This window comes from Helicoverpa armigera, chromosome 1 (genome assembly GCF_030705265.1).
Source record: "Helicoverpa armigera isolate CAAS_96S chromosome 1, ASM3070526v1, whole genome shotgun sequence".
Lineage (NCBI taxonomy): Eukaryota > Metazoa > Arthropoda > Insecta > Lepidoptera > Noctuidae > Helicoverpa > Helicoverpa armigera.
The window spans coordinates 15,005,107-15,032,875 of record NC_087120.1 but is presented as its reverse complement, the minus strand read 5'-3'; the positions used below and the strand labels follow the sequence as shown (position 1 = coordinate 15,032,875).

The 27,769-nt window shown below is 36.6% G+C and overlaps 3 protein-coding genes across 3 annotated transcripts in view; 1 reads left to right on the top strand and 2 right to left on the bottom strand.

Annotated features, from left to right (window-relative positions):
• Positions 1-272: 272 nt before the first annotated feature.
• On the bottom strand, positions 273-11,625 carry LOC110373848 (lysophospholipid acyltransferase 5). Its single transcript, XM_021331247.3, has 5 exons — positions 11,501-11,625; positions 7,057-7,137; positions 5,562-6,275; positions 5,234-5,368; positions 273-4,183 (listed from the first exon to the last, which is right to left on the bottom strand). The coding sequence occupies exons 3-5, from the start codon at positions 6,268-6,270 to the stop codon at positions 3,588-3,590; spliced, it is 1,440 nt and encodes a 479-aa protein (XP_021186922.1). The 5' UTR covers positions 6,271-6,275; positions 7,057-7,137; positions 11,501-11,625; the 3' UTR covers positions 273-3,587.
• Positions 11,626-12,527: 902 nt separating this feature from the next.
• Positions 12,528-18,040, top strand: LOC110373851 (ubiquitin carboxyl-terminal hydrolase isozyme L5). The gene is made up of 7 exons (XM_049839263.2): positions 12,528-12,766; positions 13,651-13,736; positions 14,803-14,866; positions 15,221-15,326; positions 15,610-15,837; positions 16,554-16,711; positions 17,009-18,040. The coding sequence occupies exons 2-7, from the start codon at positions 13,664-13,666 to the stop codon at positions 17,346-17,348; spliced, it is 969 nt and encodes a 322-aa protein (XP_049695220.1). The 5' UTR covers positions 12,528-12,766; positions 13,651-13,663; the 3' UTR covers positions 17,349-18,040.
• The window catches only part of LOC110373850 (angiopoietin-related protein 2), a 62,066-nt gene continuing 52,329 nt past the window's right edge, over positions 18,033-27,769 (bottom strand). The window contains exons 4-8 of the mRNA XM_021331252.3: positions 25,684-25,815; positions 22,869-23,056; positions 21,199-21,342; positions 19,834-19,958; positions 18,033-19,552 (exon numbers count right to left, since the gene is read on the bottom strand). Of these exons, the coding sequence (XP_021186927.3) occupies positions 19,461-19,552; positions 19,834-19,958; positions 21,199-21,342; positions 22,869-23,056; positions 25,684-25,815 (681 nt within the window). The 3' untranslated portion in view covers positions 18,033-19,460. The remainder of the gene's footprint in view (positions 19,553-19,833; positions 19,959-21,198; positions 21,343-22,868; positions 23,057-25,683; positions 25,816-27,769) is intronic.

Sequence of the window (27,769 nt, the reverse complement as noted above, 5' to 3'; positions counted from 1 at the left end):
AGTGTTCGCAACACATTCTTCAATGTATATAGCTACACACATACTATGCGGCTACGACTTTGATGGATTGAACGCGCTCATCTCAGAAATTGCCGATCCGATTCAGAAAATGTTTAATTTTGAAGAGCCCGCCCGGTAAGAGATTAGTTGATTTGGGACGCGGGCAGGATCTATTGATCTTTTATAAAACAAAATCATCAGATCAGTTAAAAAAAATTCTTAACTGTGTCAGGAATACACACAGGGAGGATTTAATTAAATAAAAGAATTGCTTGCAGTTAAATAATCAGTTTATTGTTCGTATTTTACAAAGGTTTTTATTATTACATACTTATAAAGATTTATTGATTCAGCATTTGAAATAAGTAATAAACTAACAATGTGATTAAATTAGAAAATTAACATTTGCTTATATCAATAAACTATTAATTGAGTTTCAAGTTTTTCATAACTATATTTTCATCTTTTCGTCCTTAACAAGTTGGACTGAAACCGAGCCTGACATTAATTAGCTTCAAAAACGCTGAACACCAAAAAAAGGATATCTTTTTCAATTATAGTAAGAAAATATTCTGGTGACAAAAATTTCTAACTTTCTTTCAGCTTTACAGTGTTTTTGAAATATACGTTTCTTTATTTATTTTAGGAAATTTGCAAATCATTAATTAAATAACATTTATTTCTTAAATCCAACAAAAATAAAAATATATAAATTACAACAAAGAAAAAAACAATATAAGTGATAAATTATTATTTCATATTAAATAGCTAAGACATTGCAGCTCTTTTAGAATTTTTAACAATATAAGTTTTTCAAATTCACGTACTTAAACAATATTACGATATTTCCTTTCATTATTAACTGCGTATTTTTATATGTACTTAGGTCATTGCTGGTATCAGTCAAACTAGTACAGTAACATTACAAAGACTGGACCATATTAATTGAACATATAGTAAATACATACATTATTATATCGAGTGATCTATAATTACAACATTCAAAAGTATTGCAAATAATTTTTATTTATACCCCTCACCAGATTATGCAATGATTACAAATCACCCTGTATATAGACTAGCTGTGGACTCCTATTGATAATTATAAGTTCTGAGGCGAAATTGGTGTTGTGTTTGGTTATAATATATATAAATAACTACTAACTAAGCAACAATCGTAAAAATAAGGCTACAACTATTACAGCCCTTTTCCGCTATAAAACTTCAGTGATTCACCCTTCGACATTACATCTTTAGAGCAAAAATTTTCAAAATTATTATGTCCGTTCTAATATGGGTATCTCCTTCACGTTTGTCCCTTTGGTCATCGTAAGTCACTATTTTGTGAACATTTGGGAAGGATGTAGAAGTATTTTGATCAGGGACAGTGCGGGAGTGTAATCCTTCGCGCAAATCACTGAAGTTCAACAGTCAATCGAACGTCACTTGCGTGGAAGTTCGTTTGATTTCATAAAATACAAGAGAATTAAGGCCAGATTCCACGAAATCGGAGACAAGAATAGATGTTTTTTCGGTACGATGTAAGAACGTTCAGCTTTATGACATTGTAATGTTTTTTTTTTTCAATAAATAGCTTGTTTACGCTTTTGTGGAGTCTAATCAGTCTGGACCTTATATGCAAGTTATAATATTATCAGACTAGTATCTAACCTAATCTACACCAACAGTTAAGAGCACGAGTTATTTTAATAGAAGTCTGGCCAATATTAGATGAAACTTTCTTTTTTATGTCAATCTGGTGCAATTTGCTATTTCTGCTATACTCACGAAACTTACTTGCTAGCTTAACGGGATGTCAGAAATATATAGTGATTTTAAAGAGGAGTTAAAGATGAAAGTCTTAAATGAGTCTGCAATACTTGTCAAAGTACTTAGTAGTAAGTAGTTTATAAAAAAAAGTCTACCATGAATATGGAGTATTTAAATGTATAGAAGAAATGGTGAAAAGGGTTTAGATGCGCAGAAAGATTTTTAGTGATAGTCAAACATGTTTAGTCACCTGTGTATGGGTATTAGTGCAAAACCTTAAAGTTCATATTATTAAAAAGCTTCACTTATAGCAACGTTCACTTATGCACAATACACAAATTATTATCTTGCATCAGTCAGCAGTTAATGGTTAATTTTAAGAAATGATCGATATTTGCGCGCTTCCCAATACACGGATCTTTGAATACCCATGGTCTCTATTACTAAACTTAACCTAACGAGCGAAAGTATAAGGCCTAGCCTTAAACATGAAAATGAAAGTGGGAAAAGTCTGCCTGGAAACTTAGCTCAAAGTCTAAGTAAGCAGAAAGCCATTTAATGTAATTGTAGAAGGTACTTATTCATTATATGTAGATCACTTATTGCTATCTTTGCTGGGAGTGTGCTTTAGGTTTCCAGGCTTTAGGCCGGTCTGTGTCGAGAAGGTATTGGGTAAGTAGTCGCTGTTAGTTAATCTAATCAATAAAGTCCGGTGCACACCAACTGTAGCTCTTAAAGACTAAAACCATTTAAAGTTAGAGGTCTTATTCACGAGTGGCATGTTTCCAGCGGCAGAGGTAACTGCCGTCAGCCTATAGCGACACTTGCAGCTGCAGTGTCTCGTCCACCATCTTGTCAATTGATTGCAGATAGTTCAAGAGTTCGCAAAAATTTGTAAAATGAGTTCGTTGACGAAATTGATAGTGAATAGCAGTAAAGAAAAATGATTGCATTTTAAATTTAAATTGAAAGATTATAGTAAAAAAGAAGTTGTATCTAAATGATATTACAATAAAATTATATTACAACTGACTCCTATACTAAGAGTGCAGACGACGGCTACCGCTGCTCTTCGAAGTTGAAATGTCGACGGCTGCAGTTACCTCAGCCGTTGGGAACATACCGAGCTCTTAATGTTGAGGCACCTATCAATATCAACCACGTTTTAGTCTGAAGGATGAATTCCGGACCGCACTGCCGCCTGCGGTTGACGCGGGACGGAAACCATCGGTGCTAACGATTTTGGCGCGCAATATGTCTCGAGGTCGTACACCCGCGACTAAAGCCTCTATTGTGAAAACGCAGTAAAAGACTGGACTTTCTTTGGGATAGTAATAGGATCCGAATTATGCCGTTCTATTTTAATTAAATCGTTCAAAACTAATAGTATAAATAGATACATCCATGATTTAATTATTTAGTTAAGAATACAAAAATGACGAAAACAAAAACATGCATGCTTTGGAGCGGCGACACTGCTTCCAGCCAGTCAAAGAGAACGGACATACGGTCACCGGCTGGCCAGCTCGCCTCCTTGCCACGATTCAAACATAAATATTAGGAATTATTTAGTCGCCTTAACTTACCTGCGAGAGAGTGTGCTACAGCTCAACTTGTACTTAGGCGTTTCTTTGTAAATTAAATTATTATTCATGAATAAATGTCGCAGTCATCTCATCAACCATATGGTTTCATTTATTCGCATTCATATGCGACATTTGTACAACATGCAACTACTAAATATTATTATCTACATTATGCTAAGTAATCTATAGAATGCGCCAATGTTATAATCAAACGTATAATTAATCATTTACCTACGAGGCTTTGCTGTGGCTGGCGGCATTCCGTTTTAACAGTTTTATAATCATTGGCTTGTAAACAAATGACCATGGCAAGAACAATATGAATCCTGAAAAGTATAAACTCGAGTAGATGGACCACCATTTGCCAAAGCTCTTAACGTCAAACGGCGCTAAGCTCCAGCCCATGAACACTATAGTGTAGGTCTTGAGTATCACATACAGCGGGTACTTCACGTAGGGGGTGCTCCACATCTTGTCGTAGAACGCCGTCTTGGTGAGTATCGCTTCAATGTCCTTCTCCATGACCATGATGAGGAATTCGTTGAGGAAGGTCATGTAGTAGCCGGACTGGGTGCCGTGCCACAGCGCGAGGAACGCGAGGGTGATGAGCTGGCTGAGGTTCCTGTTGCCGAGGAAGCGGAGACGCTTGTACACGTACTCCGACGCGAAGTGGTTCGTATTGCAGTTGAAGCTGTCGATGTAGTGCTGGAAGCGAGTGGCGCTCTCGAACCTCATCAGCTTGATGTTGTTGCAGCCGTCCCACTTCGTCAGGGTCTTCACCGGGCCCACGAACCCGTTGAACGACAGTCCGAATCTGATGCATGCGGCTGTAACAATACACGGACATTGTTAGTACTTGCATAACAGCCTTGGAGTCACGGTGGCCTAGTGGGTAAAGACCAACCTCTCAAGTATCAGTGAGTGGGTTCGATCCCAGGTCAGGCAAGTACCAATGCAACTTTTCTTTTGTATGTACTATCTAAGTATATCTTGGACACCAATAACTATGTTTCGGATGGCATGTTAAACTGTAGGATGGACGGTCATAACTGGAAGTCAGAAATCAGTAAGTCTGACACTAGTCTAACCAAGGGGTATTGGATTGCCTGGTTAACTGGGTTGAGGAGGTCAGATAGGCAGTCGCTCCTTGTATAACACTGGTACTCAGCTGCATCTGGATATACTGGAAGCCGACCGACCCCAACATAGTAGGAAAAAGGCTTGGAAGTTGATGATGATATTAGTACTTGCATAGTTTCATGCTAAAGATAATATGTAAATGAATAGCTAGTATAGCTTCCCAATAGCGGAAGATTTTTCAGATCAGTTCAGTAGCTTCAGAGCCTAAAGGGTACAAATAAAAAAAACAACTGTTTGTATTAGCTAGATAGTTTTCAATGAACTAGAAATAATTAAAGTCTTGTAACCATTTGTTGTTAGTCAATAACCTAATTCCAATGATAAGCAAAGAACTGCGTAATCCGTTCTACATATTCTAACGCAAGGGTATGTATTCAACAATTTGTATAACTTGGCCAATTTAAACAGAGTGAAATGACCTCAAGCCGATTGTATCATTAACCATTGTCCGCACGATCGAACAATTGTCTTTAAATGTCACTTGACACGACTGCATTTATTACCCAATTGAAACGATTTGTATATTATTATGTATTTAGGTATACATATGCATTTCCAGTCACTAAATAATCGTTATCAGACACATCAGGCCACTGATAACAATATAATAATGACGTATCATTACATCATTAATGTTTACCGATTGTATCTAGGTTGTATGTTGAAATATTTTGTAAATAGTAAAACCATATAAATAAGATAATGTTCAGAGATAAGAATAATTATAGTTTGTTTACCTTCTGTGAGCAGCCAACAGGAAATGTATTTATATAGAGCGAAATGCGCCCAAAGACCACAATAGAAGTGACGGTAGAATATTGAAGTGTCCCGGAATTCGTCCGATAGCATACTTTTCATGCTGAACACAGAAACTGAAATAAATGAAAACGCATTAGTATTTTATTGACTAATTTACCAACTGGAATACCTATTTCTGGCCTAGAAGGCCGAATGAAATAATAAATAAGTATCGATTTCAGTGACATTCTGTAGTGCTGTTATTTTGAATGTCACGTTAAAATATGTCGAAGTATGAAGCTGTTTCATTTAAATAATAATAATTACCTCCAATCTGGTAGGCGGCTAGGTAGCAGACTCCCTGGAACAGCCGCTTCAAGGCGAGCTCCTCATAGACTTCCGGCGCGGTGTCCAGGGGGAATACATCAGTGATGTAGTCCTTGTATCTCCTGAATGAGAAGATGGGTCCGACGAGGAAGCACGCGGGGAAGTAAACGAACCCAATCAGTTCTAAAAACGTAGGTTGAGTTGGGAGCGCGGTTTGCAGGTTGTTCTTGGACAGCTCCTCGCCTTTAAGGAACTTGTCGCCGTCCCAGATGTCGAAGGAGAGGGCGATCAGCTTGAGGGTGAGAACGCAGTGAGGCATGGTCCAGGTAATGTCGTAGTCCTCAGATTCGGTCATCACGTAGCCCGCCAGCAAGTAAATCATATTGAATGCGAACGTGAAGATCACGTTCATCTTGCCGGGACCCAGACATGCAGTAGACAAGTAGATGACGATGGCCGGGATGGCATTGTGGTACATCGACGTGCCAAAGTTAAAGTACGCCAAGTCCATTCCTGTTACGATGAAGTACAAGTTCCTGAGTTCGACGGTTTTCCTGACATATTTGTGATATATGATGGCCAGCGGGTATCCTAGGAGTATGGATATCAGGAGGTTCACTGCCGGTACCGTAGCGCCTATTATACCTGCTATAAACGGTATCGGATTGAGGCCGATTACGTCCAGGAGGCAGAGCGCGACCCCAAACATTTTGTCTGTAAACAAAAATATAACTGTTGATGATATTAATAAATGTTATCTCTCGACAACGACTGCGATTACTCAATGTTTAATCACTACTAATATTATTAATGCGAAAGTAAATCTGTCCGTCAGGCTTTCGCGCCAAAATTACTAAATCGAATTTGACTCAAGGATGCACAGGCAGCCCTACCAGACTGAGAACCTCCATTTTTATAATCGGTTTAAAATAATATTTTTTTTCCATTACAAACAATATCTTTTGCCATTCGTTGTTCTACTCTAGCGATAATTACAAATCCATGTCTCGAGTACGAAGTCCAAGCGCGGTACAAAGTTCGTCGCTGTTTATTATTCGTAATAATTCTAAATACCTAATACATAATATATTAGATTCACAAACATTAGTGCTAGGTTTCGAATTACAAATGAACTCTTGTCATCGATACGGTAGGAAATCATGTAGGTAGTACAATTTTGTAGTGCTTATGTATAATATGTATACTCACATAATTTAATAATTAATTCCCTTTCACTATATACGCTGTCAAAAAATTTTATACATACTAGCTTCCGCTCGCAGCTTCTCCCACGTGCTGTGTTGATAAAAAGTAGCCTATGTTTTAATCCTACATATCCTACATACCAAATTTCAAACAAATCGGTCCAGCCGTTTTTGCGTGAAAGAATCACAAACAAAGATCAATACATTCTCACAAACTTTCATATTTATAATATTAGTAAGATAACAAAGTTACCAGCATCTGTACGCTTACGACAAACTCGGAAACTTACCGGTGAGTTGATGAAGAACACCTTCCGCATAAGAGCTTCGAAGATCTGCCTCGCTCAGGTATCCTTGCACTCGAAGTTAACCTGAAAAGATTTCAATTTGAGAATTGCTAATGCATACAAAAAAGTTTCTTCATAATTAGTCAGAAATGGCATGAGCTTATGTCTTGTCTCAAGAACATCTGAAACTTTCAACAATCAGAAACCGCATTCAGTAACATAGCGGGTGTAAAATCATCAGCTTTGGCAAAATAAGAAAGTGTGGAAACGGCTGGTCTAAATTAAATTAACAATTGGTTAAAAAAAATACGGTAAAAAAAATTCGAACGCAAGCATATCATATCATATCATTTATTGCATTCCATAATGTACATTTGGTGGAAAATATAAAATAATAGTGGTAGTCACAATTATGGACCCTGATGGGCACAGCAAAGAGTTAGAAGAGAGGAAGGCGTTTAATGTAATATAGTAGGTAGTATGTAGTATATTATTTAAGTATTTATTTATATTATAATATTGCGTATATCTTTGTGTAGCATAACTTCGTTTTATAGTTATTTTTTTTTTTGTATGTTGCTTTTATTAATTTTAAGTTATTTCTTTATCGGTAATATACTCGTTGATTGCATAGCATGTGAGGCGGCCCCTACACCTAGAACAACATCATACAATCATCTGCCTAGCCTTCTCCCAACTATGCAGGGGTCGGTTCCCAATGTAACCGTATGCAGTTGAGTATCAGTGTTTAACAAGGAGCGACAGCCTATCTGACCTGCTCAACCCAGTTACCCGGGCAATATTGTAATAAAAATAATATGTAGTTAAAAATGTTGTTCGCTAAAAATCATTGGCATGTGCTTCGGCAGTTGCAGGCGGCTGCATGATTTCAAAACGAACCTTACGTCTGGGAAGCGACTTGTGTGTTTTAAGTTTAGTTGGTACTTATGGTGTTTCAGAAACAGTGTATCAGAAGGCACTAAAGGTTGGCCAAAAAAATTAGGAATTAAATAGTAACAAGCCTCCTACAAGTTAAGACTAGTTTGCCTACTATACTACATACTAGCCGTTTTCCCGCGGTTTCACGCGCGTCCCGTGGGGGCTACTGCCCGCACCGGGATAAAATATAGCCTATGTTACTCCCAGATAATCCTATAGCTTTCTAATGGTGAAAGAATATTTAAAATAGGTCTAGTAGTTTTTGAGTTTATCCATTACAACCAAACAAACAAAGCTTTCCTCTTTATAATATTAGTATAGATTCACGAATATTCTTCACTATCATGTTTGGAAAGTAGATAAATATGTTTGCTGATTGATTAAATCATTTTGTTATCAAAAAGTTGAATTTTGACACTATCAGTTGTATTATGTCCTCAGTATGGAAGAATAAGTGTCTCAATCATGCTAGCTTAGTGTTACAACTAGATTAACTGATTAAAAAGATCCATTCCATTAACTGGTTGCATTTCGCTAATTATAAAACGATAGAAAATCAATTGTGTCTCGCGTATATCTGCGCTCTGACATACAACGGGATAAAACTTACAGGCAATGTTGGTGAAACTTAAAAAGTGTTATAAAAAACTTAATTATTATTATGGAATTTTTTTTTCATGCCTATAATTTCAAAGAATAATAAATAATATACAAGGTAGAAGTTCAATGTCATTATGGGCAGCCTCATAAGCAGAATGATTCATTCAAGTTATTTTAAAGGAGATAAGATAAATGAGATAGAATAACCACTTTTAAAACAATATTGTCTAGTATATTCTAAGATAAGTTTTTATTAATTTAAAACACCCTTACTTTTTTCCCACTTCCCAGTTACTGTAATTCCCGCAGTCCAACCCAATCTTTAGTTATATTTCCCATATCCGGATAAAAAATAGCCCCCTCCACAGTCTAAGTACTACTACAAAGGACAATGGGCGATTCCGGTCCAAATGTCCACCACGAACGAGACCTATATGGCTAGATAGCCCGTTAAATATAGAACATTTTTTGTTATGAAAGTAAAAAAAAATATAATGCCAGAAAAAAGTTATAGCAAAATCAAAAAAATCATTGCACAGATTTTATCAATTTCATTTTTTCAATTACCATTCGTGATGTTCGATTTTCGTACTTTCTGACAAAATAGAATTGTTCATTATTAGAGAGAAGACACCGCCAGTGACATCGAACTTTCTTAGATCCAGGCACCGCTGAGTATATTCAAGCACTTCTGGCGCCTCAATTGGTTAGTGATTCGTCATCCATCGGGCAAAAAATATGGGCTGTTTATATGCAAATGTGTCTTACTCATCTTAGTTTTAGATAAAGTGCGGAAATGGAAGTGAAATAAAATAAAAAATAATAATGATAACATACAAAATCTACCGAAAATTAAGAATACATTTTTGGCTATAACTTTTTTTTGGCATTGTTTTTTTTTTACTTTCTTAGTAAAAGTTACTCTAAATTAAGTGGACTATTTAATTATATAGGTCTCGTTCGTGGTGGACATTTGGACCAAACTTCATACATTCTTGCCCAATCTCCTTTCATTCATATTGAATCAGAAGTTAGGAGTTAACAAAGTTACTTTCATCATTTAAAATTTGACAAAGGATGAAAATAAGTTGAACAATGTCCAGTATCATTAACAGCTTTCTTATCAAAACCGATCTCGTAATGTAGAAGTTGTTCATCACACTGGACAATAAGGAAAATGATTCAGGATAATGGTGCATTGAAATGGACGATATCCTACGGCAAGCCACCTTGTAACACGTCTAATTTAATAGCGGTGCATCCACAAGGTCAAGAACGCATGAGCAAACTATCATCCTATTTATTTTCTACAGATGCAACGAAGCAACAAAATGCATAGTATGAATCTATAATAATATTATTTTGTTTGTAATAGATAAACAAAAAAACTAGTAGTTTTTTATTAGACCTATTTTCTAAAGTTACTTCACCTTTGGAAAGCAACACTCTTCCGGAGTAACATAGACTTTATTTTGTCAAAGTATGTGCAGTAGTTAACACAAGACGAGAACATCTGTATAATATGTTAACGTTTACAGTTTTACTTTACAAAACAACACTCTGTGTAAAGCTTCATCCTACATAAAAAAATGTTTTGTGACTAGAAGATGCATCTACGTTTATTTGTAGTGGAAAACATTTTTATGAAACTTTTACAGAATTCCCTCTACTTTCTCTCTTCTCCATCATCAGGTCAGATCTAAACCTTCACTGTTTTATAGTGTTACGGTTATGAGACACATCTGAGTTACAAGCTTGTACTCTATACCTACAATCTTCGTTAGATGTCTTTGATTTCTCAGGGTCATCATCAGATCCTAGACTTGACGACGATCAAACCATTTGGAAAGTATACCCTTTCAAACAAAAAAGTATTGTTCCGATCAGTTATTAATCTACTGAGATTATGCCAACCAACAAAAATAATAAAAAAAATTACTAGCATCCGCATAGCATTACTATCTCATTATTGTGAAGTCGGTTAAAAAGAGGCAGAAGCCCTCACACTACAGATTGTTTGCAATTTCGGATAATGGTACATGCAAGTTTTAACCATGTAATATTTTTTTGCTTAAGTAAAAAACAAACATGATAACTTTATACTTAGAAAGTAAAAAGTCTACATTTTTGCTGCTCCACTTTCACCTACTAATGATGATGAAATAATAACAATACAAATACATTATTCACGAAAAGGAGTTTAAGTAAAAATGTGGTGTTATAAAAAATAGTGGAGGGTAGTTATTTTATTCTTCAAGTATGTAAAGTTATACAAAGTTTTCATTGTCTTGTAAGAAACTAATGAGTATACTACAAATTCAGGAGTCTAAGAAGGGCACACGGGCATAATAGGCATAATATTTTCTACATAGGCACAGCAAAGCACAGCAAACAAAAAACACAAGATGTGAATGCCTAAGTACTGAATCTTACTGAGATTTATATTCAATGTTCACAGTGCCTAGTCATTCAAACTGATTAATATGTTATTACTTACCGTCTAATTTGAAGAACTACTTATTAGTTATAATTAATGTTCACTTGCCATAATAGTAACGCTCAGGTTTTTAAATTGGGGACAATAAGATTTTTTTTCACTGTACTAAGGGTAGTACCAAAAAAAAATGAAACATGACCACGCCAAATTTCAATTCGTTTCTGATCAAAGGTCATTAATTATATGTATTTTAAGAACTAATAACGAGCATTATATAAAATTTTCTAAGTTTGACACGATCGCAATCTAAGGCCATACGAAAAATACGAAACAATGTAACAAATCGCGGTCACGCAACTCCGTCTTTGTGTTTTCACATTCTCGAAACATATCAAATTAATATGAAAGCCATGATTTATATAACGCTAATCTTTCAGAAAAACTAAAAAATAACTTCAAAGGAATACTTACTTTTTTCTGATAATATCTATTTCCACTTGGACACGGCACCGAGCACTCTCTTCAGCAAAATGACAAGCAGGGGCTGGTCAGGTGTTGCCAGTGGCAGTTAGTCAAATATAACATTTACACAGCTCAAAAACATCGATATATATGTACTACGTACCTCAAAAAGTAACATTTTCTCATTTTCTAGGGGAAAAGTAACATTACGTTTTTTTATCCTCTCACATGGTTGAGCTTAAATCACTACGCTTGCTCAATGCGGACTTTTATTTATATTTATTTATTTTAAATAAAAAAATATTCTGTGGAGACCTAGGCGTCATATAAGAAATGATTTATATTAGGCCGGGCCGTGCCGTGTACGTGGCTCGTACGGTTCACGGATGTGAAACGTTACATACATTTTGTATAAAGCGCGTCGTTTGTGGCCCGGACGGGCCACGGCCGGGCCGTGACCGGGATTTTACTTCATACAAAATTTATGTAACGTTTCACATCCGTGCCCGTTAGGTACGAGCCAGGTATAATATCTTGGTCCTTTACTGCAACAAACGGAGCGTCATATCTTATTATAATGTCATATCATCATCTGTAAGAATTCTATAACGAAACCTACAAGTCATCAACGACAAAAAAATGAAAATAGGTAACAAAATGGAATAAAAGGAGATTAGAAGTCAAAAGATCATATGATTAAATGATTTTTTTTTCTTATCCCTTATTGTCCCACTGCTGGGCAAAGGCCTCCCCATTTTGTTTCCACACCTCTCGATCCTTAGAGTGCTCCCACCAGTCAGGGTTGTAGGCGTCCAGATCGTCACGCCACCTCATCCTGGGCCTACCACGTCTGCGGTAGCCATCCTGTGGTATCCACTGAGCAACAACATTGGCCCACCTGTCTGGATGTATTCGGCTGACGTGCCCAGCGACGTGCATATGAATGTTCAAAGAAATTTGGAATTCAATTTGTGTTGAAAAATGTTTTACCCGGAAACGCATAGGTATAATACACCATACATAATCTATGGCTATACTTCCCCTCCCAACCTCATATTGATTTATTTTATTTCGCTAGTGTCAAGTCATAGCTATTTTATCAGTTTTCATATTTATTCGCCCCAAGAAAAAAGAGTGGTGATTAAATATTGATAAAACTGGCAAAAATACATCCAATACATCATTGAGACTGCATATTTGACGTTGGAGCATAGTGTTGCACCTGTTTTGCATCAAGCACAAGACCCATATTTTTTGCCGGCCTATGCAACAAAGGTATTAGATTTTCTTACCTAAAAGGCTTAAGCGCGCTTTCGTTTACTTGTATTGTATAAGATATAGATATAAGAGATATTCCGAGATCCTTATGTTTATCGCTTTGTAAATAAATAACCTTAAATGTGCTTCGAGAATGTACAAGTCATCGCCTTGTTAAGTTTACCGTATCGTGCCATAGCATAACGCGATAGCCTAATGAGCTAAAGTAACTCGTTCTCGTGGTCTTTCTCTATACTATATAATATTAATAAGTTAAGGAATATGTTTGTTTAGTGGAAATCGAATTTCAGGAAACAATAATAGGTAAATCTTTGAATGCAAACTAGAAAGCTCTTCCGCCCCTAAGACGACCCACTGACCTTTTATCTAGAAAAAATACAGTTATTTCTTTAACCTGGATACAACTAAATCACTAACTGAAGATATAGATCCTTGGCTTAATGTGAAAGTTGTGTTAATAGTATATGCTTCACATTTTGGGTCTATATGATTACACTTTCTACTTCACAAGCCATTTTCCTATGGTTTCACCCGTGCCCCATAAGAACAAATGCATGAACCTGCATAAAATATAGCCTATGTTACTCGCAGATAATGTAGCTTTCTATGGGTGAAATAATTTTTAAAATCTTTTGAGTCCAGTAGATTTTCAGTTGAATATACAAAAAGTATATTTTCCTCTTTATAATATTAGTATAGATTAACCCTGCATTGTCTATGCTGTGCTAAATCAATAACATGGTACTCCTACAGGTTGTCTGGAGGAGATTGCTCTTAGCGATAAGACCACCCATTATGTCACCCACTTTAACTAGATTAAGATCAAAAATGCAAAATTGGTGTACCTAATAAAGTATATCTACCTATCTATCTATCTACAGGTGACAAACTAATATGGAGTCTGCTGGTGATTGGTGCTTGATAGAAAGTGATCCAGGGGTGTTCACACAGCTCATAAAAAAGTTTGGTAAGTATAGTCAGTTTTGTGAGTTATAGGAGAAACTATCTTCTGCCCGCGGCTTCACTCGCGTAGTATTCGGTTATGTCGCGTTTCCAAGAAAATTCTTCAAAAGTCCAGGATAAAAACTATCCTGTTCTTTCTCAAGGTCAACTCTATCTCTGTACTAAATTTTATTAAAATCTGTTCAGTGGTTTAGTTTAGAGTTTTAGTGGTTTGAAGCATAACAGACAGATCGACAGACAGATTTACTTTCGTATTTATAATATTAGTAGGGATGTGTTAAGGTGATTGAATAAATCTATGCGATTATTTCTCTTACCTTATGTAGTCATGCCTTATTTGTATATTATGTGGTAACAGTCATAAGAGCTGCATTCATATTGGTGACTACCACTCGCGATGTCACCCTTGTCCCAAGATAACTGCTTCCGTCCCATAGCCGGATGTAGCTGAGTACCGGTGCTTTACAAGGGGCTACTGCCCTGTCTGACCTCCACAACCCAGTTACCCAGGCAACCCAATACCCCTTGGTTAGACTGGTGTCAGACTTACTGGCTTCTGACTACTCGTAACGACTGCGAAGGATGTTCAATGACAGAGGGGGACGTACAGTTTGGGAATTGGTATAAGGTTCAATATGCTTTATGAGGGATTTGAAATAAAAGCCAGAGCATTGGAATGCAAGTGTACTGAGCGATCAACTTAGTTTAATAAATTACTTATTGAAATGATTTGTAGGTAACTGTTGTGTGAACAGATATAATAAATGTTTCTAGAAGAATTTCTTAACTGTCTCAAATAGTTCTGTTCTTGCTATTCAACTTGCAAAATATCCTACTAATATTATCAATGTGAAAGTTTGTCAGCATGTATGGATGTATGTTTGTTATTCTTTCACACAAAAACGGATAGACCAATTTATTTGAAATTTGCTGATGGGTGCCCTGGATTAACACTTATGCTTCTTTTTATCAACACCCCAAGTGTTCGTAGCCGCAGGTGGATGCTAGTAGTTCATATTAATACATGTATTTTATATTCCTAAACCAAATATTTTTGTTGTGTCTTTTAGGAGCTAGCGGTGTTCAAGTTGAAGAATTGTGGACAATTGACGATGGCATCTTTGAAACATTGAGGTATGCTATATTATCTATAGATACGTAAACCTGGCTGCCCCTGCAGTGTATGTTTTCCTTTACCTTTTATCAGTCATTGGTCTCCCAGATATACTTAGATAGAACATCCAAACTGAAAAGTAGCATTGCTACTTCACTTATCTGAAATCAAACCCACTTGCATACTTGAGAGGTTGGTTCTTGACCCACCATTACTGCTTTTTTGTAAATGGATTGAATGTTATAAGCTATATGTATTTTTATTTTATTTTTATATTATAGTTATTGATGTGTGCAGTGTCTACTTCCTGCCAGATCTAATGATTTTTCAAAACTTGACGTCAATGAATGATCTTTTTGATTGTATGCTTTCAGGCCAGTACATGGACTTATATTCTTGTTCAAATTCCTGCAACATGAAGAGCCCTCCGGCCCAATCGTCACGGATAGTCGTCTCGATAAAATCTACTTTGCCAAACAGGTACTTAACAATATACAATATACTGTTACAATGATAGATGGAGTTACAAAAGTATTAAACATAAAATCGCCAAACCTTGCAAAATGTTAGATAAATTATTGTAACAGAGTATGTGTATTTTATCTTCTCTATGATATGATATATTTGTAATTTTTAAGTAAAGCAACAATAAAAATATGTTCAATTGACTGTTTTCAAGGGTTCTTCTTGGCTTTTTGGGTACCTTGTACCTATACATTCATACATGTGAATTTTCTTTGTAATAATCAAATATTTGTTTTAGGTCATTAACAATGCCTGTGCGACACAAGCTGTTATCAGCCTGCTCCTAAACTGTGACCATCCAGATGTGGATCTCGGTCCTGAGTTGAGGAGCCTGAAGGAATTCAGCATGTCTTTCGATGCCAAGATGCGTGGGCTTACACTCAGCAACTCGCAGACCATACGTACTGCCCACAACTCGATGGCTCAGCAGCCTTTGTTTGAGTTTGATCCTAAGGCTGCTTCGAAGGTATGTTAATTGTTAGCTTCTTCTTCCTGCTCTCTTCCCAGTTTTATTTGGGGTCGGCGCAATATGTCATCCTCTTCCATTTTTCCCTGTCACTCGTGATACTGACACTCACTCCCTTCCATCTTTCAGGCAATCCATCTTTTCTTAGGTCTTCCTCTTCCTCTCCATCCATCTACATTCATACTTAGCAAACACTTTTTTGCATGCATATCATCCCTCCTGATTACATGCCCATACCATGACAATCTTCTACTTCTCATCTTTTCTGTAACTGGCGCTATTTTCAGACTTCCTCTAATGTAATCATTCCTCACTTTATCCATTCTTGTAACACCACACATCCATCTCTGCATTCTTATTTCTGCTACATGCACTGATGTTAATTGTTGACTTTACTACTAAATAACTGACTGATAATGAGACAAATGAGACCAATGGGATCGATGGAAGTTACTTCCATCGTCGTAAGCGACTGCTGCACGGATTCGTGGGTTTGTTAATTGGGTAGGATCGAAATTTTATATGATGGTGTTCTCAACTAATTTTGAATTTCTGCTATCCGTCCACTATCCATCAATTTGGTATTAGTTAGAATTTTGATATTAGCTCCATATAAATTGTGTGCATTTCAAACCCACAAAACAGCAAATAGGTTGGTTATAGAAATCCACAGGTACTTGTAGTTTGCATATCATAAACATCATTGTTTGTTTCAGGATGACGAAGCATATCACTTCGTTGGATACATGCCTATTGACGGGCGCCTTTACGAGCTGGACGGCCTCCAAGAAGGTCCCATCGACCATGGACCCATCGCTCCAGAACAGGACTGGCTTGATGTGGTCCGTCCCATCATTATGAAGAGGATCAATGTGTAAGGGGCTTTCTTTTTTATATACCTGCTGTTTCTCGCCCTTTTATCCGCATCTTGAGGGAACTTCTTCCCGTACCCGGATAAAGTAAAGCTTATCAGTGTATGTCACCCGGGAATAGTGTAGCTTCCTTGCAGTGATTTATTTTTTCAAATTGGTTCAGTACTTTTCTACCCTTTAGGGAGCGAACAAACAAATTTTTCCCTTCTATAATGTTAGTATTGATATGCCATCATAGGTTCTACAAAGTTCGTAAGCTTTCAGTTTCCGTTGTTTTAGTATATTTTTTGAATTTTCAGATATACCGAAGGAGAAATCCACTTCAATCTCATGGCCCTGGTGTCTGACAGGAGGATGATCTATGAAAGGCAACTGAAGGATCTCTTGGTGGAATCAGAAGTGCTTGGCATGGAAACAGATGAGATAGACAACGAAATGCCCCGGCTCAGTATGCTCATCGATTACGAAGATGTCAAGATGATGAAATATAAACAGGAGATGGCGCGTAGACGGCACAACTATCTGCCGTTCATAATAACGCTGCTAAGAATATTAGCAGAGGAGAAGAAGTTGATGCCCCTGCTCGAGAAGGCCAAGGAGCGTGCTAGTAAAAAGGGCCCGAAGAAACAAAAAGTATAACATTTGTGTGGGGCTGGACAGCGGGTAGAACGCGCGCGAAGTTCGCGGCGCGACTCCCAGTCCAGCCCCTCGCGCGTGTTGCCCGCCGCCGAACATTACTCCCTAGCCGACCTAGACGCCATATATAGAGATCCCCAAGATTTTTATTTAAATATAGAACCCCAGCAGATTCTAGAACAAGCCATGGTGGAGTCCCATGAAGTGTTAGATCGTTCTATTTTCGATTCCGCGCACAGACTTTCTAGAAATAATAATATATTAGACTCTGATGATAGTAAAGACTTTTTAGGTGAACCTCCGCCTCAGGCTGGCTTAATATCGGATAATATAGACCCTCAAGACATGGAGCTTGACACAGACATTATGCAACAAATTGACCCGCTGTTAGATGTGAAACCTCCTGAACCTGATTTCGATACAGACTAATCACTCAAATTAGATCAGTGTAAATTAAAAGGACATAATGTGGTGTTAGCAAATAAGAACTCAATTTATTTCATTCATTTCAAATTACATTGTATAAAAGTTTTAGTGTTGGGGTATAGCTTGTATTATGCTATCTATATGTAAAAGTGTAAAGTGTGGTTTTTTACATAACATGTAAAAATATGAAAAATTACTTTCACTTACCATTGATTTGTGTATCTAAATAAGTATTAAAAGTTTTTCAATAAAACTACAGTATAAAAATACGTACATTTATTTACTAACAATATTCGTGTATGTAACTTATAACCGAGCACAGTTACATGTCAAGCAATAGTTCATAGACAATCTAAAGAATATAAGAATTTAGTACAGTTTGGATTGTTGTAGAACATTGCTCGACACCATCTTTACTTACTTAGGTTGTTAGTCAAGGCGTCACGGAGTTTCGAGTGACTTTCAATAAATTTGTTATAGTTGTGCAAATTGTTTGTAGTTTAATCATATATTCGTATATAATGTGTCTGTACTATACATAGTTATAAATAATGTGTTACGAACTGGCTGCTACACAGGTATATATCAGGTACATTGATGTGAATATAGTGGTAACATAGTGGTTAATGTATATAGAACAATGTGCAACTATACATAGTTATAATTCAATTTATACATTCAAGCAGTATAATATAATAATATTATAAAATATTTCGAAAGTTAGTGCGTTTATATAATAATGTAAAATTAAATTGTTTCCCAGACATTCGGCTGTCATGTTACGTTACATAATAAGTATTGTCATTTTGTTTGCGTCTCATCGATCGCTGTATAATAGTAATTATTTACATCTTATTACAAAAATTTACTTACATCTAAATTATAAACCTAATTAACGAAAGATTTTTTATGTATCAAGTTTACATGAGTAATAAATTAATGAATTTGGGGTGTGATGTGGCACAATCGTAGTAGCATCTGGTATTTACATCGGGCTCATTGACTTGAATGGCGAAGATGCGGTGACGTGTTATGATGATGAATTACGAGTAATTATTTACAGAGATAGGTACATATATTGAGCTTAGCTGCCTGCTATGTTCGATGTCATTACATGGATTCGCTGAGCAGTTTCCGACCTGATCATTTTGTACGACTGCAAGAGTACGGTTGAATAGTATCACAGATTAGTTGCTTCAGTTTAATTTATAACGCTTTCTTGGTACTAGGCCGTTCGTACTTAGTTACGCAAATCTTCGATATGCTACGATGTTGGTCTTTCACTGTAAAAAAATGTCAGTGTCCCTGTTTTTTTGTTGTGAAATGCCTTTGCTACTCTGAAGTCTCTTTTATAACATACATTCTGTCTGTTTTACAGTCAGTAGTAGCCAACTTTGGATAAGCTAATCTATTAAACAATAAGTCTGGATTCATACTCTATGAATAGGTAGTCTTTGAGACCATAGTCGAGTATCGAAGATTTGCATAGCCCAAACCCAAGTACACCGACAACATAACTTAACATTTCTTAATTTATAACGTTCAATTTTTAAAGTAAATGTTATAAGAAAAGTAGACGTATATGTTGTCGGGGCCTTTGGGTGTGAAGGCCGCTATAGTTGAGGTCGAATCCGGATAATGAGTGAACAGAGGCTGGTTAAGTAGTGATGTCGCGAGGAAGCCGCCCCTTCACGTGTTGGGCAGCAGGCCTTTGGGCTTTATCATCATGGACGCTCGCTTCAGCGTGTAGTCCCAGCCTCGCCAGCGGAACCACACGATGCCTGGAACACATATGCAAAAAATCAGTTACCCATATTAAGTTTTCACTTGATTTTTACCTGCAAAAAGGGTGTTTGACCTCTATTTGTTTTTGTCTATGGCAAGGAACAGTGGGGTATTTTTGATGATATACATTTGCGCAACGTTCTCAAGTCAAATGATTGAATGAAATCGTTGATGATCGATAAAGGTACGGAAGTAACCAAATCTAGCCAGTAGGTACAAATTCAATATAGATTGTGGTGATACACTGAAAAGGTACTAAGTAATGTATGATAATCACCTTGTCTGGCAGTGAGGTCTTGAGGATCATGCAGGTAGAGTCCATTGAGGCCGCGGCCGCAGGACTTCCACCACCAGCCACCCTTCAGCATGGACGCGCAGTTCAGCGAAGATCTGTCGTTGTCCCTGTGGATAAGATTCAAATCTTAGTAAATACTATAAGGGCCAAGCTCAACTCAAATTCAATACCTAAGTTTATTTAAAATGGGCTGAAAAATCAGTAAAACTTTTCGCACGTCAAAAACGAAATACAGCCCCCAAAAAGTGGTGAAACGTGTCACCACTTACTGTGTTTTTACTGGGAAGAAGTGGTGCAACAAACTCCCTAGCAACACATGTCTGTCTATTAGGTTAGAACCAAACATCCTGAAACCTAGAAGCTTTTAGCTAAGTAACAGCTGCAAGGGGCATACACCCTGAACCTGAGGAGCTTGTGGCTACGTGGCTAAGTAGCAGCCACAGGGGCTGATCGATTAAACGTCAAGCAGTGCTACGGTATATGAATGACCATCTTTAACGTAATCAGTTCTGCCGTGCAGTCCAAAGTTAGGAAGTCTGATAACCAGTCAAATTGGGGTCAGATAGGCAGTCGTTCTGCAAACATCGGCATCAGTAATCAGTTGTATCTGGTTACTCTCGAAGCCGATTTTAATATAGCTGTGGAAAGGCCAGACCCTGTTGTTATTTAATAGCAAATGTATTTCGTCACGAACTGCCGTTGACCATTGATTTATCATTTCAGTATCGTGACATCTACAACAGAATCCTGTGTAATATGACGAGCGTACATGCAGCTATGTTTAATTAGATATGTATCTACCAGAAAGCGTGATCAAAAATAATGGCGGGTCTAAATACTACGTGAATCGTTGCGCAGAAACCATTTTAAGGTTCGTTTTGGAACCTAGCTGCCGACTGCATGAAATCGGTCGATATCTGAGGGCGACTGCATTCAGCAGGTCTCTTCTAAAGCGTGCCTTTAGGTATCCGCGGGTTAGGCGAAGTATTTAATTAGAAAGATACCGGTGTATGTACGTGTATTCATGCCTCTTACATAGGGCTATATCTAGTTTATTGTATTTATATTCGTCATAAGTAGTACCTACATATAAGTGTGTAAATAGATATAACCGCAGACGGATCAGACTTTCTTAATTAATGAATACATTAAAAAGTTGCTTTATCAGCAATGTATTATTAATGATATAAAATATGTTATAAATTAGAATTACCTATGTATCTAAGTAGATAGAAACCTAAGGCTATATTTTATCCCAGTACGAGCAGTAGTTCCCACGGGTGAAACCGTAGGAAAACGGCTAGCATGAAATATAGTTAATACATAAGATATTCAAAGTTCACATACCTGTTGTAAGTAGAGAAGGGGCTGTTGTTTGAGCCGTACCAGGGGTCGTTGAGGGAGTCTCCAGCATTACCCTCGTAACCATCTATCTCCAGCTTATAGTATTCCGCTTCAGAATATATCTTGAAGTGCGAATACTGGGCGTACCTGTTTATGGAAAAATAAAATAAAAAAAATTATTTTGCTGTCGGCAACACTAGTTTGATATTGAAACTTTTTATGACCTGTCAACGCGGGATTTCCCCGTTTATTTGGAGTAATGTAACTTCTTTGTACACTAAGTTAATTAATGTCAAACTTTTAGTAAAATAATGATGGTAATAAATCACTAGAATTATTAGATATGCTAGTGTATTTCATTAATGTTGCTAGAATCGTAGGTAGGCAACTAACCTGGTATTAAAATTGACAATATACTTTCGATTAGGTTACGGTTCGTCTATGGGACAGAAAAAAAATGTATGATATATTTTACTTACAGAATTTTAATGTATTTTCTAGGCTTACAAACAAAATTTGAAAAGCTAGTATAATTGGTGTTTCGCTTTATTTTTGTAATTTATAAATTAACTCAAAATGTAATTTGTAAAATACTGTAGAGTATTGCCATATGGCCCCGTTAGGTGGCGCTGCAATCGCATGGGGCAACAATGGTTGAGTCTTACTCGTTAATAAAATGGCTAAACGCCTACGGGAGATGTTAAATAAAATACTTGCGATAAATCTGTCAATTAATCGTGTAATGCATGTGATAATCTGGTAAGTTCCACTACAATGTAACCTGCCTACGCCCTTTGTAGTCGGTGGGTAGTGAAAATTTTCATTGAACTTGTGTATTCAACTTAAGTAAGGGTGCGTCCACATTTGGCGAATGCGCAGCTCGTGAGCTGCCCGCGAACTGCGCGCGTGCGTGTTTGTTCTCGCCTTGCATGAGTTTCCGCTAAAGAGGCACCAAACCATTACCGTGACAGCACGCGCAGTGAGCAAACGCGGATGTGGACGCACCCTAAGATTTATGTGAACTAACTAAACTAATTAAATGATATTTCCTCGCTCTTTGCTACAGTTTTGCTTAGGACATAAGAAAACCCTTGTATTTCTAGACCACATAGTATAATTAGATCATAGTTTTGTTCTTGCTCTCTTTTACTCTATAAACTTTCACAGGTACATACATAGAATAGTTTAGGATTTTAGTCGGATCAACCAAAACCGATAAAAACCGGGTTGCTTAGTGAAATTTTGAAAATTATAAGTGGCCCTTTCAGATCTTAGCAGTATCGATTCCCTTTTAAATAAATAAGACTAAGCGATCATACAGCCATACCACTGTTCTCACTAAAGCGGACTTCGCTATTCTTATGACCAGAAATACGGTCTTTTGGATTTTAAATATAAGGAGAAATAATCATCTTGTCATGACGGGTTTTTGTTGTCATTTGAATGTCTTTGTCAGTCAGAAGTTTTGGTAGTCAGAAGACCGAAAGACGGAGATCCAGTCTTAATAAGAATTGGTCAGATTAGCAGTCGCTTCATATAGAACCGAGTACTAGCAGCTGCATTCATACCCTGGGAACAGGGCAGGAGAAAGAAGACTCAGATGCATTCATTACACAGGAAAGCGAATCCACCTTTTTAAGGAAAAGGCTAGGCAGATGATAAGTTTTTCTTACCTCTTGTTCCCGTCGAAATCTTCAAGTTCAACCCGGAGCATATAGTCGTCATTATTGGTCAGCATGTATATATTTTCGTTGCCCAACCAGAATTCCTTACTGGGGTCGCCGAAACCGTTCTTGTAATCGTTCCAGTCACGGTTGAAATTTTCAGCGGGGATACCGTAGTCGTCTCGACGGTGAATCACCTGTGTTTTTGGAAAATAGCGATGGTTAGTGAAGTGAAGTAGTTGAAAATGTTAGGGAATGGTATTCCTTGAAGCGCCTCAGTTTTGAGGTGCACCTTTTAGGGTAAAAATCACCGATAAACATCCTTTTTTCTTAGTTGTTTAGTAAGAAAATTTTATGTGAAAATTCGTAGTATAAACAGTTGTTTTAGAAAACTGACGTTTTGGTATGTTGTCAGTGTACTTGGGTACTAGTAGCCCTTCTGATAACAATTACTACTAACCCCCGCACTCAGAGACGCTTAAGCCATTCCTTAGTGAAGGAACTTTGACAATCCATCACTAGGGAGTGACTTAAGTCATCATTAAGTCTCTCAGTGCGTGGATTAAACGCTCCGAGGAATTATAAACGTTCGCTTCAAAACTGGCGCTTCTAGGAATACCTTAAAATCTTAGGGAAGTGTTGGTGATTTTCAATTGTTTTCAAAAGGTTTTTCTAGGAGTGGTTGGTCTGGCTTTCTAGTAGCATACTTCAATAACCTATCTATATTTTCATTCATTAGAGATAAGAATTTAATATTTGACACACAATTTGAAAGTTTGCTCTCAGGATTTAGATATTCGTGGAGTTATTTTTGCTACCTATTGATTAAGTGTTGTTAGTATTGATGTCCAAGATATTACATACCTAACTTCAATCAATAGCTCTTCATTTGCGGACAAATGCATCTTATGTGCTGTCTAACGGTGTCTTGTACCATTTAACTATAACGATAACCGACGGTCAGTTAGTTGTCAAATCGGCAACTTTCGTTTAAGGTTTAGTTATCGTTATAGCTAAATGGTGCAACTTACCCTTCTGGCCAGTTTCACAAGTTACTGATAAAGTCTCCGATAGCCTGTCTGATAGATATTATGCAACTTTTGTTTTCACAGATGTCTGTGTTATAGTAATATCTGGCAGAAATAAGAAGCGGCTTTTATTTGGCCGGTAACTGAGACTTTATCGGTAACCAGTGAAAATGGGCCTATTTATATGAATTAAAAGCCATGTGGCCATACTAAAAAAACTTAAACATCTGTTGAACACTTGTCTAAAAAATGTGTCTGCAAAACAGACCTTATTTCAATGTCATAATTTGTAATTTTTTAGACAAATGTTCAACAGACGCTTAGAAGTTTTTGTGGTAGGTACGACAGGTGGTGTCTAGGTCATTGATTAATGTTTAATGCATTATTTATATTATCATCACTATGCGTATTTATCAAAATGTAACATAATGGTGATTGTTTTAACTTTTTCTTAACAGTTTGGTATAGATATAAGTTTTCTATAAGCCAGGTTAAGGAAGTAGGTACTTTCAAAATAAGTGGACTTGTGTGTGATCATTAAATATATCTTGATAACTAGAGTAACTTTTTTTTTTCGGAAAAAGAACATTACATCTGACAAATCCAGTTATTTTGAACGTATAACTATTATAAATCTGGCTTTCGTTTTTTTGCATTATGTATGGTATTAAATATATTTTAGCAATAATTGTTTAATCTTAGCATAAGTACATAGTTGATGCTTCAACATTCATATTGCTTTTTAAAACTCAATTTTTGCTCTCATTTTCGGATAATGTTACAGCTTTCAAAATAAACTAGTTTTGGACCCAAGAATATGCTTTCATTTTTACCCATAAAAGTACCCGATTTCATTTAAAATATAACCCGTTTGAAAAATCCATAGAAAACATTCATATTTATAGACAAAACTTATGTTGGGAAAACTACCAACTAGCTAAAGTTCAAGGACCCCACTATTGTACATCTATAGGTTTATTAATATTTGAAAAGCTTATTTGAAAGTGCTACTCAGAAACTATTACCTCAATTCTAGATTTGAAAAGCATTTCTCTTTTTAAAAAACACTTTTTCATCCCACCATCTCGGAAAGAGTAGTTTTACCCTTTGATATCTGAGCGCAAAAGCCGTTTTTATCCTCTAGAGCGGCAAAGTGATTTGAATTTAGAACATCGTGTGCAACACTCCATTTGTGACAATCTTGATAAGACTTTTCAAACAAATACATATTAAACAAATAAAATACTGCTTAAAATAATTATTCAATTGATTAAGTGCTTTTTATTATTGTTTTTACATAGATTTTTAACCTCGTTTCATTTTTAAACTGAGTTTTCAAATAAATGAACTTTAATAGGTACTTCTTTTTTAATTTGATAGTCATATGTGCGCGCCATTTTGTTTTTTTAGTTTCCTCGATGAGGTGGGATGAAAAGTTACGTGTTGCACTCGAGTGCAAAGATTTTTCACCTTGTGCTCTTTTGATTCCCTCGCTATCGCTCAGGATTCTAATTATTGAAACACTCGCTACGCTCGTGTTTCAATTTTAGAATCCTTCGCTTGCTCGGTCATCAAAATTGAGCCCGCGGTTAAAAAACAACTTTGCACTCTTGTATAACAAATAACTATTTATCCAGGCGCACGAAGTAGGTACTTGGCACGAGACAATCAAATATTATGATGATGTCCTCCTATTATCGGCTACGGTGGCTCTTCTCACATATAAGGAGATAAGCCAACTGCGCAGCACATATTATAGTGCATAACCATATTTTCAAATATAAAGTGTAACTCACAGTCCAACCACCATCGGCGACATTTTGCTCGCAGAACACCTTCAAGAACCAATACGTGGTCCCTCTGATCTGCAGGTAGTATACTCCAGACTCGCGCATACCTCCATTCATCAGGTCCACGCACGAATACCCCTGCAAAGATACCACAAAACATTGTAGAATTACGTCACATTTCTAACGAGCTGTTATTATAGAATTAAATCTATACAGGCATTCATTCAGCTATCTTTCGAATTACGGAAATGATCTTCGGTACAGCCCACCGTGAATGAATGCGCAACATCTTACAACACTTCGCATAGGCTCATATTATATTCGCGATGCGTCCAGAATGATAATTCACACAGTTTGATATGCATAATAAAGAGAATAAGCATTTGAATGGGCGCGTGCCGCCTTAAAACTCTACTGAAACAATGCTATCAATTTTAATGCCGCGTTATGTGCTGACGTAATATTAATAACTTTCTTTACCTTTTTAAACTGCAGGTAGATTGATTACTTTGAAACTTTCTCGAGATAATTGACAATTGTCTAAATGCTGTACTCAAAATACCTTTAGAAGTTTCGTTTTCTTTTTTTGTAAAGTTTTTTTTTAATTATTCAGACACGTGAGTCATTTATACGTACGTAATTGTACATAGAGTCTGTCTACTTATATCTAACAATAGTAGGTAAATAGAATTTCGAGTTCTGTTCCAAAAGAGTCAGCTTTCACGGCATATCCAACAGTGGAGTCTACGTACGTCACGTATTTCTGTGTAACCAAGCCTTTTTATTTACATTCCGTAAACAACGTTTCAACAGAATACGGTTATTTACACAGCTTACGAGACAATTGAAAAAATCGACTTATATTTCTGTCGCAAAGATGAAGAAAAACGTCTCTGGTTACAGAAAAAGCGAATGATAAACTATGACTTCGATCATTAGTAAACAAGTCTACAATTATGCAAGATTAAAAAGAAAATTGCAAGTAAACGTAATCTTTTAGGATGAAAACAAATTGCAAGTAAACGTAATCTTTTAGGATGAAAACAAAACGTCCATTCTTGAATGAGTAAGTCATTCAGTATGGTAATTACATTGCCATTGAAGCGCCACTCAAGCGTCGGTTCATTAATATCTTCATGGTAGTCAAATGGTATTGTGTTACCAAACAGAACAGCATTTGCCAACTGCGGTAATGAGTGCCGGAGTACATAACGAGATGACAGCGAGACACTTAAACTACACTGCGCAATATACATGATATTTTCGTAACAAAATAATAAATTAAACTGTCTAGACAAAAGTGTATGCTGTAGGTGCGGCAGGCCTAAGTTTGCTTACGCTCGAGAAAGTAGAAGAACACCTACATAAATAAATTATAGTGAGAGGGGTCAACCTGCTGATGCCTTTTTTGGAAGTTATTATGTACAATCACTGCCAAAAGAGGTGTCGCGTTGGGCTAACAAGAACAACCAACCACAAGTGGGATGTGGTACTATTGGTACTTACGCATTTTCCTAAATAAGAGTCGTTTATCTTAGTTGCGGATCTAAATCATTAATCTTTTGGGCAAATCTAGACGTAACGTTACGTATACTTTGCAAAAGTTGTCAGTTGCTTTTAAGTACAAAGGACAGATTTCGCAAACAAACGTTGAAATGTGGTAGGTACATACTTAGGTTGTTATAACCTTGTAAGGACGCACTTTGATCATGACGGTGCATAATAATAAATTACCTCACTCACAAATTACTGCACTGAAGTTCTATAACTGCTCAAGTTTTATGCTCAATACCTAGTGAATTGGGTACCTCTCCCAATGTTACCTAAGTAATTCCTAACATTCACATCTTTGTTAACCCGTGACCACAATAAAAATACTAGTAAGTAGTCCTTTGCCGAAAGTGATATCAAAAAGCATATAAAGTTTGGAGAATGACCTGACATCAATAATCTTGACCATAATTAAATTAAAAATAATCGGCTCTAATATTAAATTAGATTTTAAAGATCAATGATAGCATTAAATATTAATATGTAACTTCCCCATTGGAAGTCAACTTTGTATCAGACTATCTGTGAAGTGAGATCTACA